Source organism: Triturus cristatus, chromosome 9 (genome assembly GCF_964204655.1).
Source record: "Triturus cristatus chromosome 9, aTriCri1.1, whole genome shotgun sequence".
Classification (NCBI taxonomy): Eukaryota; Metazoa; Chordata; class Amphibia; order Caudata; family Salamandridae; genus Triturus; species Triturus cristatus.
The window spans coordinates 341179534-341195509 of record NC_140592.1 but is presented as its reverse complement, the minus strand read 5'-3'; the positions used below and the strand labels follow the sequence as shown (position 1 = coordinate 341195509).

The following is a 15976-nucleotide window of genomic DNA, read 5'->3' as shown; positions in this document are numbered from 1 at the left end:
CTACTACTACGGTAGTATCAATATAACAAACTATCTCTATGCAACACTTAATATAAAGTAATAACAATCCACCCTTAAATGCCTATAGACCTTAACACCTGCTTTTCAAAATAAATAGGTCAAGCACTGCCTTGATCATAACCGATCGGAATAAACAGATCAGACCTATAGCCAGGATCACAGACTTGCCACCATAACCAACTCAGTCCTGTTGCATCAAGTGTAAGCTTTGCCACAAGCCATAAAGTGCAACACAAGCACTCTGTGTGCTTCCACTATGATTGGTGCTTTGGCCAGAGAAAAAACAAACACCATAAATTATCTACGATACTAATGGCATTACAATGCCACGTTTCCCCAAAAGGTCAATCTCCACTTCTCTAGGCAGCCATACTGCTAATGGCTCAGGCAGCAGTATAAACAAGATCAGTTGCATGCAGGAGAAGCACTTTTCTTTGGAAGCACACAGCTTCTAACCAATCAAAGCATGTATCCTGTCACCAACGTGTAGGCGGAGTCAAAGCCACTCTGTAGTGCTCCTGAAAGCTCTTCTTTAGATCTGGCGACAGCTATGCTGTCAAACCAGACAAGAAAATAACAATGAGAATCAGTGCAAAATGATTATGGGCAGTATGAGAATAAATTAAGGGCCAGGTCCTTAAAGACAGCCACAAAAGCTGCAGGTGTAGATCCCTGCATTGGCGCACATTCAGGAATTCACAAAAAAGTTTACCTGTAGTTTATAGTAGGCCTGAAACCATGCACCTAGAATCCTATTTTTATGAGCAAACATACATTTGCTCAAAGTGAAATTTCTTCAGAGCGACTGAAAACTCACTTACTACACCACTGCCCTTGAAAATGTTTTACTCCAGTCCCTCTCCAGAGTAAATGACCAACTTTTTGTTAGCATGGGAAGAGTGGAGAGGAGTTAGTGAATACCCTTAAACATGCTAGTTTGTAGGTGCACACAGACACATAGGACACTCCAACTATGGATCTGGAACTTCTGGTCTACTTCGAGCCCCTGTATGCATATTTGTAAAGGAGGGGAATGATACTCAAAGCCTTGCTAGAATCTCCAGACCAATATAATATGATCCAGAAAATAATAAAATCGATTAATATCAGAGCTCAGATATAATGAGACTGTTAAACAGTTTGCCACATCACTGCATGGCAACAAATTAGTTTCTTTACGTGACAAGTAGATTTCTGAAGAATCCTGCACAACAATTTCGTTATTTTATAAAATTCCACAAACCCTGTACAGATGTGGGGATGGCGCTCTGGGCAGCGATTTGCAGCATGGCACAAGGCTTAAAAATGTGCTTAGTTAGTTCCACATTCCAAACAGTGATACCTATGAGGGAGGACATTTCAGGAGATGAGACAGAAGGGATCGGAGAGTCTCAATTATTCTATGCAATGATACGGTTAGGTGCCTGTTTATGTTCTTTATTCGATTAAACACGGGGGGCAGAAAAGTAACTACAGGTTTTCCAAAGATAGGGAAAACCTGATCAGGGGAAAGATCCCATTTCTTTTCCAGTCAGCCCCCTCCTCTGTTCACCAATGTACCCTTGCCCATCGCCGCACTGACTGCACGATGAAAGACGCCAGGTGTAAGATGCAACCTACCTTTCTTCATACATCGCTCCAAGGCATCTGTGAGAGTGAGACGTCGCTCCAGCAGGAAGTCATACAAGATCCTAGCAGACAACGCAAGCCTCAGGCTCTCCAGTGCTGCCTGACGGGTTTTAGCACTATAACGAGAAACAGGTCATGCTTGGTCAACAAGTGAGAGGTCCGGGGAAGAGGCAGGGAGAAAAGGCATCAGTGTTCTCAGCTCACAAGACAGGGGCACTCTTTTGATAACATTGCTTTTAGGTAGACAGGGGTATAGGAAACTTGAGCTGCAATTGTGCTCTGGTCCAGATAAGGAACCATACAAATGAGTGCAGATAGCCCTCAGTACAAGACCCAAAAAAGAAGAGGCAGTGTAGAGGCTTTCAAATCAAATCCCACAGCTACAACCATACACCGTTTTAGTATTTACATGGGACACCAGGAACCTAATTTGTTTAGTCCACAAAAGCCCAGTCACTTCAACTAACTCGAAAGTAACAAAACTTTACTCATGGGACCACGTCTTCAGTCACTAGTTAATCCATGTAGCACGTTCCATCAAGGTCCTCATTACTTCGCACCTCCATCTGAAACCTGCCTGCTGGCCCTACCTTTGCAGAACACAAACATTCCATTTTTTGCATTTCTTGTTTAAACACATGGCACACAACAGAAATTCAACCATGGCACAAAATGTTGACCTCACCTCTTATCCATCACGTTATCAATGCATTCTTTCAGCTTATCCTCCCGCTCGTCCTGCAGAGTCTGCTCATCCACCGACTCACTCCCTGAAATATAGAGAACATTGTCAAAGTGCACAGACAGATACAAAGACTATTTATAGGTTGGAGACACCCCCAGCTTTGATGGGTGCTGTAAGCCACAGGGTTTACATGTGGTTATGAAAGCTCTTGGGAGGTGTGGAAACCAGTCATACGGAAAACCAGTTTGCAATTTACTCTGACTAGAACAACCAGGCACACCGCTTACAATCAACATTTCCAGTTTGGGGGTCATCTGAAGAAAGGCAGACAATGTCAAGCAGATAATTTAAAAAAAGGTCTGACCATCAGCCTAAACAATAAGGGCTGACGCCTGTTACCACCATGGTCTTGCGTAAGTGAACAGTCAATAACTTTTATACTGCAAAAATAAATCCATGTTTTGTTAATAAGGGAAAACTGAACGTGCAGTCAATATGGAGCATTATTCAATTCCAGTTCTGTAAGCCATCAGTATGTTTTTACCCAGGTCAACAGAGCAGCTCTAGTGTGTCAGTATTTTAATGTCTCGGACTCTCGGACTAAAGTCTACTGTTCAAATGCCTTTGTTGTTCATCTTTTTGAAAGTCTGCTAAATCATAAGGAACTGCTATTAGCTCTACCAAAAGCTTTCATAATGCAAATAGACAACAATTTTGATGATAGGAGACAAGTTAGCGTACAGTTGCATACAGTCTTCATTGAATACCACTTTCGGAGCTGATGTCAAAGGTGGGTTGCACCCACTTCGATATAACCTTGCTAAATGGCTATCAGTTTAGGATCTCCTACTGATTAAAGGGTTGTTGTAGCAAAACGTGTTTCAAGGTTACCTCTAGTTTAAGTCAATAGCTTTCATAGAGCAAAAAACGTTTAATTTTTGGTGGAGATGAATGAACTTGCAGTGTCTGAAATTTTATTTATACTACCAATGTAACAAGGATTGGCATAGATCTTGCTTTGTGACCTATTGGCTTTGCCAATGGTTATATAGTCATGCTGCCTGGAACCCCTGATGAGTGCAACATGGAGCTAAAGAGCACAGGAGAGTGGTTCGAAAGGGTGAAGCTGTATAACGGTGTATACCACAGCAGCGCAAAGGACATATTTCAAAGGTTATAAAAAAATGTGCAGAGAGAAGCAGGTAAACATGTTGAATAGTAAGGACACTTGCTCTCTTTCAGAATGCTTATGAAAATTGTGGTGCAAACGTTTTTTTAAATGATTAATCGTAAAAGATGAAATGTGCACATAGAAGTATAGGAAAATCCCTAGATGAAATTGTTTAAAAAGGATTGTGCACAGCAGAGCACGTGGAAGGGCGAATCTATATAAAACAGTAACCATCGTAGCTCAAAGGCTAAAAAAGTTGAACTATTATAATGTTAGGAAAATAAATGTGCTGGGAGAAGTGGGAAAACAGACGGGGGAAATGCATGCATTCTTGGAGTGCTTTTAGAAAAAGAACAAGTATTGACAAAGCCTACTGGTCTCGCCTATGTGTGAGCTATTGGCTTGGCCAACGTCTTTTAGCCTTCTTGTAGAGCAGCATGGCTGCTCGGCAACATGGCTAAATGTTATTTTTTTTAAAAACAAGCACTGGCAAAGCAAATTGTCTTGCCAATGGGCGAGCTATTGGCAATCTGCTGTGGGAGTAAATAAGGGGAGGAATAAAAAAAAAATAGAGAAGATACCAAGACTGGGTGGGTAGGAAAGAAACAAAATGATTAAAAGAAAGAAGGGGGCTTAAGGGAAAGAACCAGGGAGGGCGGAGAATACGCAAGGAAAACAAAAAAAACAAAAAAAAAAAAATAGAAAAGAGAAAATGTAAAAACAAACATTTGTTAAAAAAAAAAAAAAAAATTGTTTTTTCAAAAGTTAGTATTGCCCAATGTTTGCAAAGACTTTAAGGTTGCCTGTAGTTTGGGCGTGCATGGCGTTTTTCCCGGGGGCTGCTGCGAGTAGCTTAAGCACAGCCAGAACCTACTTCCTGGAGGCCCCGGCCATGATCTGCATGTCAAATCGAGCTCGGTCCCCCAGCTGGCTGCTAATCCTAGCCACTGTGTAGCATCCAAGGAACCTGTGTGAACCCGTGTATGGAGTAGATCTGCAAGCATGGGGGTGCAATTGGAGTTACGACCCCCCCCCCCGAGAAGTAGAGGCCAGTGAGTGCCTACTCAGCACACACCCAACAGACCACATTAGATGAATTATGTCCCTGGTCATCCGGCCCATGTATGGGCTTACCACAGCAGTGTTCCCATCTGCGACAAGAAAGCAGCATGCTTCAGTTAACTCCTACGACAGCCGAGAGACTCCACACCGACTCCACACCAACAGAAGCAGTAATTACATAAAGTTGAAGTCCACCAACAAACCAAGGCTATAAAACACACACACACACACCGACCACAATTTTAAATTAATCTAACCAAAACAGTTTCAATGGTTGTGGAATAGCTAATGAATAAAAATAATAAGTGTATCATAACTGGTTGGGCCCCCTCATCTTCAAGATGGAGGGGACCAAGATGTGTGGTTCACCTCGCCATCCCCACCTGAAGAGTGGGGTTGGCAAAGGTGGGAACACCTCTCCTCCCAAATTGGTTTTCCTGCCGATTCTCCCGCCCATAATGAGGGTCAGAATCGGTGGGAGCCAGTTGCTGGGGGCAGTAAATGGCAGGGACAGCTTGCAAAGGTAACAGGCCTTTGAAGCTTCCCCCTTCGTGGACCCAACCCATCCTGGGGGAGGAGGCATGACACCTCTGCCCAGGATGAGGTTTGTTTCTGGACCCACAGAGCGGAGGCCCTCTACCCAGGGGCCCAGAAACCTGTCTGGTGGTGGCAAATAGCAGGCAGCCATTCAAGAATCACACCAGGGTAGGTCGTTTTTCAGGGGGCATCTTCAAAATGCCCTCTGGGTGCATTCAATCCCACACTGTCTACCGAACTTCCCAGGTTTTAGTAAAGTCATTAGGGAGCTGTGGAGTTCGTAATGACCAACTTCCAGATCATATACATCCTTTATGGCTTTACTACACTTACAAGGTCTAAGAATGGACCTGGACACTGTAGGGATACAGGGTCCGTGCCACTGTACCCTCACCTGAGGGCTGGTGCACCTTGCTAGAGGAGGGACTTATCTAGGCCCAGACAGAGAGAGACTGACAGAGAGAGTAAATGGGCACTTTTCTACAGGTCTTTGTCGATCTCCAAACAGTTTGACAGAATTGATCACTCTATATTATGGCAAATCCTAAGGGGAATGAGTATCCCAGACAAAATCCTGAAACTCTTAATACCATAAGGATTAGATAGTACTAGAGGTGACTATACAACTTAGATTCCAATACAGGGAGGCACTAAACAAGGTAGCGTCCTTAGCACCAACCCTCTTCAACTGCTACATAAATGATGTTGCAACAAGTTTGAGCTAAAGAACACTGATATATTCAACCAAGAAGTGTGACTGGGGGTGAGTGTCTGAAAAGTTTCAGCGCTCCGGCCATCATCTCCTTGCGTTTGCTTTGTTTGCCCTAAGTTGGCAGGGTATGCCCAGACGTGGGTCCCTTGCTCACTTTGCCACTGGATTCAAGCTAGCCTGGCTGATGAAGGGTGTTACCCAGAAACCGGTCCCAGAATGCTTGTTTCCGGTTCAGGGAAGACCTGGCTTGACAGTTCAGGCTCGACTGGTCCCATGATGCACAGGGTCAAGACCGATTTACACATAGCTGGGTCTGAAGTGAGGTGGTGAAGTGAGCTGAAGAATGATGGATTCAACTGAGATCTGTGACTGGGCTTGGAGGCAGCGGAGTGGTGAGGTGTTACCGCTGGAGAAACCACATGAGACACGGACCTGGCAGAGGCCTTTTGCAGACAATGAATGCACAAATAGAGACCCCAAAGGGGGGGGGGCTGTGGTGGAGGGTGGTCCTCCCCCTACTACAGAGGCCTGGAGGAACTCTGCTGGTTTCTGGCTGCAGGACTCTGCAGTTGGGACCCACTCGCTGATAAAGGAGCTGGGGTGGTGGCCTATTGGTCTACGAGGACACATTGATCCGAAGTCACCCCTCTGGGACTTAGCTGCACCATTTTTGTTAGAGGAGGGGTGCACCTGCCGCTTCAGGGAGGATGGGGTGAGCTGCACTATGGCACAAATGAATTGTGCTGGGGGCCCGGAGCCAGCGGAGGCTCTTCCTGGTAGTGCGAAGACAGGTACCGTTGAGGAGCTGTGACTACCGTGGGGAAACTAAAATCCAGGCTGACCTTTATCGTAGACACTGAGCCAGAGGAAATCATGAAGGCCTCTGAGGTGCAGCACAGCTGAGTGGGCTTGCTAGCTGGCACAAAAATATTGTTCCTTCCGCTGAGGTCAACAAACTACAGGGACCTATCGCTCGGAGGCTATCCCTTTGGAGGTGTCCTCCCCACAGGTGGGGGTCTGCACATACCACCCACCCCTCTGGTCTGTTAGGGGTGGGGCAGGCCCACACGGAAGGGGCTGTGAAGATACATATGGCTGGAAAACAGATGCCCAGCAGTCCAAACTACCATTTGAGCGACACGGATTGGCCCGAGGCTCAGACATCCCCCGGAGGATACCTCTCAAGATCTTATGGCTGATCATCCTAGGAGTCGAGTCAGACATACGAGCGGTGTTTAAGGACCTCAAACTGTTTCTTACAGCCATAGATAGTAAAACAGACTCAATAACTGACAGATTTGATCGCTTAAAAGAAAAGGTCTCCAGCCATAAGGAACAGATTGACCAACTTGAGCAACGCACGTGGATGGTGAAGGATGAAGGCAATGCAACCAAACAAGTTACTCCAAATAGAAAAAGTCCTGGAATAAATCTGCAACAAAAATGAGTACCTGGAGGCTAGATCTAGATGGAAAACATCAGGATCATGGAAGTTCCGGAGTTCATCACAATGGCACATGTAGAGGACTATGTGGAACAAATGCTCAGGGCCCTGTTTGGGGCCTCTGACATTTGTCTGCATAGTGGAGTGAGGCATAGGTCACTGGGCCCAAGAACGCCACCTTTGCTCGGCCCATTATCGCCTGACTCCTAAATTACTGGGACAGACAGTGCTCCTATTGGCTTAAGACCAACAAATTATATCCTACCAAGGGAATAGCGTATCTTTCAATCATGATTTCACGATGGCTGTTCAGGCAGCGAGTCCTGACCTTCTGCCAGTGAAACACTCCAGACAAAAAAGTGATGCCAAGTACTCATTGCTATTCCCTGCAAAGTTGTGCATCTTCCATGCAAGTAAGACCTCCTTTTTCACCAACCTCAAGGTAGCTGCTAAATTAATCAGAAGCCCCCCCCCCCCCCCCCCCCGGCTGGGGCAATCTCTAGGCCACCCATAGAACTGATGACTGACAGCATCGGCAGTAAATATTAGAGTGGAATGGCTGCTGCTGGACCCCCTCGGGCCGGGAGCCCCGAGGCTGTATTCGATTGGCATTCCAATCCATTAATGTTTTGCTGTTGAGATGTGGGGATTCCCCGATTGGTGCCTGGTGGACACAGTTTGCTTCCCTGTTCGAGCCACCCATCCCTCTTCTCTTTGACTAGGGTACGCTGGGTGACTAGTGTTCCCCCTCAGGGTTGGCTCCCTTATCGTTCTGCATGGTTAGCCCCTGGTGGCTGCGGTAGGAGGCCTGTACTCAGCCCAACTGAAGGGCTGTTTGTTGGGAAGGTTTGAAGAATTGTATCAGTCTTCTCCCCCTTACTCAATCCACTCTTCATTCTACTGGCTGTCTGACATCACAACACTATATGGGGGGGTAATGTACATTGGGGACTGTTCAGAGTTTTCTTACCAGATTTCTATCATCTTACTATGGCACAGCTGAAGGTTGTTACGAGGAATACACGCGGCTTAAATGATGGGTGCTGGCATACCTGAAGCAACATGGTACAGATATATGCTTCCTCCAGGAACTACACTTGACTGAGTAGTCTAGCATGCGCTCGCGGGCGGGAGGGAGGGATGGATGGACAAACACATGGCTTGCTTCTCAAACTATGCCCGAGTCGCCGCTAATCTTATAAAAAAGGGGTTGCCGTGGCAAAAGCGCATTGCCTTGTGTGATCAGCAAGGTCGGTATGTGATGCTGGCTGGCACATAGTGGTGGGGGAACAGTCATTCAGGCTTGCATCTATTTATGGCCATAACAGATGATCCTGGCTTTTTCGCCGAGACTTGGAGGCTCGTGAACACCCTGAGTCCAGGAGCGGTCCTATGGGGTGGAGACTTCAACGTGATCTTGGATGACCAGCATGATAAATCGGGCAAGTCCCGCCGCCCCTCACCCTAGGGAAGGTGAACAACTGCAGTCCATCATAACAGTTAACGGTTTAATAGATGCTGGAGGAGGAAACATGTGTGACCTTGGCAAGTTCCTCCTGGTCGAGGATTAATGGCTCCCCACTGGGGATCACAGAATCGTCCCATCTGGTGAGAACTTACTGATCATTAACCCGTTTTCCTTGACCTTCTTGTGCCGAAGTCGAGCATTCACATGGTGGCTGCCACCTGGGGCCCTGAGGGATCAGGTGTTCTGGGAGGCTATTCGGGGTGCAAAAGTGGCAGACTAAACACAACATAATGTCATGAAGGAATCTACAGTAACTATGAGATGCCTTCAAATCGGTGATTAGAGGAGAAAGTATTGCCAAACAGGCAGGGTGCCTGCGAACAACTAGAGAGGAACTGAAGCCTTAGAAATATCGACAGCAAAAGTATTGGTCAAGAATATAGAGTTTAGGGTGAGAAATATCATTTTTTTAAATATCGAAGTCTTAATATCGTTTGCACAAATATCGTTTAAGTTAGTGTTATGTATTTTAAATATATGTGCTCTATTTTTGATGTAAGTATTGCTTTTGTTTTTTAATGTGTTAATTTTATTTTAATTACATTTTGCGTTTGTTGCATAGCAGGTTGTGAGTTTATAGGGAAATAGGGTGGGAAGTAATTTAATTATAATAAATTAAATATTAATTTTTATTTATTAGTATTGATTTAGATTTTTTAGTGTTAATTGTTGAAATAAATGTATTATTGGTTAATTTTTATTAATTGGTAAATGTTAATTGTGTCTTTTTAGGAGGATGTTGTGGGTTTATAGGGGAATAGGGCGGGAATTTAATTATAATTAAATTTATTTTATTAATTTTTTTTAAATATTTTATAGTGTTAAGTGTGGGAATTCATTATTAATTGGTTGTGAATTATTAATTTATTGGATATTATATTAATTGTGTTCTTTTTAGGAGCGTGTTGTGTGTTGGAGGAGTAGGGTGGGAAGTAATTCAATTTTAAGATATGGTAATTTTTTTAATATATTTATTAGATTTTATAGTGTTAATTGTTGGGATTCATTTATAATTTAATAATTAATTGTTATTAATTAATAATTTATATAATTATTATAATATAATAAATTAATAAAAATTGTATAATTATTTTTAGGTGTGTTGTGGCGTTTATTGGGGTAGAGGGTGGAAACTAATTTAGTTTAAATCAATCAATTACTTGATCATTAATATTCATTTATTAGTTGAGGAATATTTTTGGTAATTGTTTATTTTTATTTGGTTTGTGGATTTTTATTCTATAGGGGTAACATTTGGTTAGTACATTAATTTATCCGTTTTAATGTGTTTAATTAATATTTGTTTAATTGATAATTATTTGTGTTGATTATGGAGGTACACTTTTTTTAATTTAAATGCATCTTTTAAATTGTGTGGGGTTATAGAGTAGGTAAACAAATATATTTAGGTTTGAATATAAATAATTTCCATTACAAAATATTTGTACATTTTTAATGTTTTAATTAATCTCTATGGAATTTTTAGTTTTTAAACATAATATGTTTCTAGGTTTTGTAATTTTTTTATATTTTTATATACGTTGTGTTTTTTGGTTCTGTATGATGTTTTGTATTGTAATGGATATTGTTTGTATTTGAATTTTCTTCAGTGGGAATAGTAATTTTTACCCCTCCGGTATCAAACACTTTCCCTACTGCTGCCTTCACAGGAATAGTAATTATCCCCCTCCGCTATCCAACTCTTTTGCTACTATTGCACTCGCAGGAGTGGGAATAGAAATGTATTCCCCTCCGTTATCCAACACTTTCCCTACTGTTGCTCTCGCAGGAGTGGGAATAGTCATTTATTCCACTCCGTTATCCAACACTTGCCCTAATGTTGCACTCGCTGGAGCGGGAATAGTAATTTTTAATCCTCCGCTACCCAACACATTCCCTACTGTTGCACTCACTGTAGTTGGAATAGTGAATTTTAATCCTTCGCTATCCAACACTTTCCCTAGTTTTGCATTTGCTGGAGTGGGAATAGTAATTTTTACACATCCGCTCTCCAACACTTTCTACTGTTGCCCTCAATGTAGTGCAAAACGTAGGTTTAAAAAATATTTAATATTTTAATTTATAATATACTTTATTAATTTTTATGATGCAGGTGCATGTAAATACATGGATTTATAATTTAATATATTTATAACATTTTAAAATTGAAATTATTAATTGTTTTCAAGTAAATATATAACAATTTATGTACGTTTAATTTTTTTCACATTCAATTACTTATAATTCTTCATATTTACAAATGAATCAAAATAATTATTTTAAAGTTACAATTATTTAATTTGAAATTTTAAAAAATGTAAAAAAACTATATTTTATACATCAATAATGGACAATTATTTTTTCTCTGTACTTTTGTACTTACCGTTATGAAGATAGGAGGTCGATATTTTTGACAACGATACTTATGTCCGGATATTGTTGTTGTCGATATTGTGCCAGTGATCCGAAGAATTTAGCCAGGTTATCAGGGCCCCTCCCTGGAGATAAAGCCCCCAGCTTAGATGGCTTAACAGCTGCGTTCTATAAGGAATTTGCAAAACGTTTGGCTCCTCATCTTATCAACATGCTTAGTGATTGACTGGAATGGTGTGAACTCCATCACTTCGAGAGGCGCTGCGTCCCTTATGCAGCACCACACACATCGGGACTAGCTTTCACCCACTCTGTGGTGCTGGTATCCATGTACGCAGACTATGTCACTATATATTAAACACCCCGCTGAAAATTTTGACCCACTGATCGGGGAAATGGACTAGTATTGGTGGATTATCAGGAATATCCATCAACTGGGCCTAGTCAGTAATTTTCCCGCTCACTAGGGTCACTGTGGAATTCCATTTGGAGTTTCCTCTCAGGTGGGCAAAGGAGCCAATTAAATATCTGGGCATATGGCTGAGCCGAGAGGTGGATGATCTTTGGCAGTCGAACATTGGATGCCTGATGGAGTGGCTGGAGGGGCATGTGGCTCGATGGATGTGCATCCCACTCTCCACAGCGGGACGGTTGGCTATTTCTAAAATGATCATCCTGCGCACATTTCTCTACTTATTTACTAACCTACTCCTTCCACTCACTCATCAGTTCTGACGCAGGCTTTGATGTAGTCCGGTGTCACAGGCTTGGGCTGGGAGACAACCCAGAATTGCCTGGGAGACTTACTCTACCTTTTTAATAGGGCGGATTGGGTGCACCGGATATGGACCTTTATTACTATTATGCATAGGCACAGTTTGCGTTCTACTGGTTATATTCAACTCAATTCATGGTACACACTGCGCCCGAGCAGGACCACATGGCACAGAACCCATTACATATGGCGATATACAGACCACAGGCTTCGTTGGACACGATAACCTGTACAGTCTGGGCATGGCACACGCGATTAGACGAGCGGTTTGTCCCCCCCCCCCCCCCCCCCACATGCCAGTGCTGAGGCACCCTGCCCACCCTTTTCCCAGGAGGGGTGTTTGTGAAAAGCCGAGGCAACTTCAGCTCACCACAACGGGAGCTGCGTTCCTGGAGGGATTGTTTATTACGCTGCAGCAAGCTATAGGAGATGACGAGGCAACTATGCTAAAGTTTGCGGATTCGCTGCGGGATGCGCTGCGCACTGGGTATGCCATGGTTCCGGCAGCACCCCTTACGTAACAGGTTCTGAAAAACTTCATTGGTAACCCAGCCTCACACAAATTGATAATCAGATTGTACTCCGAGATGCAACACTGCCCTGGTGCGAGTCCCTGTGGCGCGACAGGTGTAGAAGGACCTCCTGGGCGTAGACATAACTGAAGAGCAGTGGGGTTTCTGTTGCGCTCAGGCGAGAGCACAGTCACCTAATTAAAGGCTGCGCTCGATACATTTTCAATTTCTTCATGGACTATACCGGTCGTCAGAATGGCTGCTTAAACTAGGATTAATAGAAAAAGCGTGCTGTGTCTGCTGCTCTGATCCCTGTGCAAGTTTTCTTCATTTGGCTTGGGCATGCCCTGGTATAGATCGGTACTGGGAGTCAGTCTGATGCTATTGACGAGACGACGGACCTGCAATTACGGCGTACACACTTTGTGGCGCTCCTGGGAAACATTAAAGCCGTCCCCCCGGAGTCACGGTAGCTGACCTCTCATCTGCTATTACTATACAAGCAGCAGGTAGCGATGGGTTGGGGCCACTGCAACTCCCCCCAGTTGGAGGACTGGCTCAGAGATGCGGCTACTGCCAGGACCAGCTAGAGACATACTAGGACTTTGATTATATCACCCCCTAGGGACAACTGGGGGACCTTTCAGACCTACTTGAGACTGCGCGGGGCAGTGGGGTTGAGTGTCTTCCCTGGGTCGTGTTGTGATGTGGTGGCCTTATCTCCTCCTGTGCAAGGGTTGACTTAAAAGTGGACTGCCAGGCAGAGGGTCTTGATTAGGACAATAACTCTGTTACAGTGTATCTAGGTGCCCCCTGATGACACCTGCATGTCATTTCTTTACCCTGTGGCAGTTTTTTGTCTCCCCCCCCCCCCCCCCCTGCTTTCCTATCTGTTCCTCTCTTGCAGTACACTACACTGCTTCTTCTGATCAAAACATGCTGTTATGAGGAACTGTTAACTACGGATATGTAAAACAAGCATTTGCAATGCACTAGATCTCGCATTTACAAAACTCTTGTAAATGCGAGACCTATTGCATTGCAAATGCTGGTTTGTAAAAGCACCCATGCGGCGCTTTCACTTTAATGCCGGCCGCGCCCCTTTCTTTAAATGAGCCGGGTCTAAAGAAAGGGGCGCGGCCGCCATTAAAGTGAAAGCATCATATGGGGCACAGTTACAACAAAATACATTTTAAAAAAGCATTTATCTATCAACTTGACAAATGCTTTTTTTTGGTAAAGGCACCCAATACCGCGATTTTACTATAATGGCAGCCGCGCCCCTTTCCATAGACACGGCCACCATTAAAGTGAGGCATAGGGCAGTTATAAAAAATAAAAAAGGTAACAGTTAAAGCAAACAAACAAAAAAAAAAAAACAACACACGCCCTCGTTCGGCGCCGCACATAAACCAAAGGCACAGCCGCCACGATGAGTGCAGTGTGCCATGCTATGAAAAATAATAATTAAAGAGATTTGGGGGGGGGGGGGGGGGGGGAGATAGAGAGAGACAAAGCGATTTAAGAAAATAGTGCTCTGAGGCTATAATTAAAGACTACCGAGTAAAACATGTTACAGGGGGTGTCCTCATGGGAGGTTACAAAATGAGACACGGTGGTACCAAGGAGAGACTACTTAGCCTATTGACCAATGAAAAGTGTCAGTTTCCAAATGACAAGCCAATGAAAAATATGAGCGGGCGGAGCTTCAAGGCCATACCTGAATACAGCATGCCTCGCAGAGCAGCGCATGTGCTGTCCAGGTTCAACCTAAAAAGGAACCAATCTATGTAATTTCTTTCTTTGCTCTTCTGCAGCTTTTGATGCGTATACACTGTAAGGAAGATGCAAGTCTGTACTTGATAATCTCTTATTGTTTATGTAAAATGTTCTTGTATTCTTAATGAAGGGAAAAAAAAAAAAAGAGAAAAAAAACCGCAAGTTTGGTTTTATATTACTCTCCTTTTTCATTCTATTTTTAGTGATATGGTGGGGTGAAACTGTTTCTGCTGGCTTTGATCGGATTATTTGTAGAAGAATTAGCAGATTCTTTTAGCACATGAAATTCTAAACAGGTCTCCTGTTTTACTATTTGATGGGCTTATGAATTAGTAATGTATGTAATTGACTCAGATAAAAAATAAGGGTGCTCCTTGATTCTTAACTTGATTTTGCCATAAATATTCTGTACAAGCACTGAAACTGCATTAAGATGACCTATATTTGCCCAATCGACAGTAATTATTTTCTAAAATGGTAGGTTGCAATTTAGATAAATTATGGAAATTAAGTTGTTTTTACTGGATTCTTGATTAGATTGTATCATTTTTAATTGTGGGGAACTTATGACAGTGTGGTTTGTAATTAAGACTCTGTTTTCCGTTTTTACAGATAAATACAGACAGAAAACCATTTATTTTCTTGTCTGCATTTATTTTTAAATGTGGATAAAAACGGAAATTTGGTGCTTTTTGACTGATTCCAAATACACTCTACCACGACTGCCAGGTCAATACCTGTGTGAATTGATAGGTAAGGGAGTTGAAAAAGAAAGGAATTTTAGTAAAGGTGCTTAAACAGTCAATATGCACAAGGCCGATACTAAAATGTGCATATTTTCATATAAGTGCACTGATTTCTCTCCTGCGGGTGTTCATATCACTGAAACCTGGCAGGCATTCAAGCAATGCTGAATATTTATTGGTTAAATAAATGTGGAAATATCAGGGTCACCTTTATTTTTTTTTTTTCACAAAACACAATAAATATGGATAAATAGAGATAAAGTTGACAAAAAATAAATATTGATAAATACAGACAGAAAAGTCAAAAAAATAAATACCATAAAACCGGGAGCCCCATTTGTAATGTAATATTAATTGTTATGGCCAGTTTGGCTGAAAACAATAAATTTGAACAAGGAGATGTGGTTTAAAGTGAAAGCAGCGACCGCCTGAACATATTATACGGACAGCTTCAGGGCTACGGTAAAGTGTGTGTTTTATTGGGCAGAATGGTTTGTAAGAAATATATTTTATATGTCGCAACCGGAATTAAGAGTCACTGGTGGTACTTTGCATCATCCAGGAAGGGCTGTCGAAATGTTGCTGCTTGCTGAATAAAGCATATTGATGCAGCACAGAAGACTGACACAGAAGCCAACGAATGGTGTGCAATGGGTGGCTTGCAAGCTCCTTTTGTCTACAATAGTCTGCCAAATGAGAGCATGCGCTGTGTTGCAGGCGTAAACTAAAAGATTTACTGAATTGCAAACACTTGTGGAACCCATCAGAGGGATGGAAAAAAGGCTCTGCTCCACGGGAGGGACAGACTAGATGGATGGGCTAATATAAAATAAAACCAATGAAGAGAGAGCAAGAAAATAAGTGGCAAAACAAAAAGCTAATGAAGAGTAGCTTTCAAGCCTACATCAAAATGTCCCAAATAAGTATTTCCCCAATGGTACATTTGTGCTATCTGGCATGCATCGACCAAAGAATGAAGTGCAGAGCAGTATGGTGAATTTA

The 15976-nt window shown here is 42.9% G+C and overlaps 1 protein-coding gene across 2 annotated transcripts in view; it reads right to left on the bottom strand.

Moving 5' to 3' along the window:
- IFRD2 (interferon related developmental regulator 2) overlaps positions 1 to 15976 on the bottom strand; it is an 80103-nt gene that overhangs the window by 45929 nt on the left and 18198 nt on the right. For both annotated transcript variants that reach the window (XM_085625091.1, XM_085625090.1), the window contains 2 exons: positions 2336 to 2420; positions 1642 to 1766 (listed from right to left, as the gene is read on the bottom strand). In XM_085625091.1, the coding sequence (XP_085481217.1) occupies positions 1642 to 1766; positions 2336 to 2420 (210 nt within the window). The remainder of the gene's footprint in view (positions 1 to 1641; positions 1767 to 2335; positions 2421 to 15976) is intronic.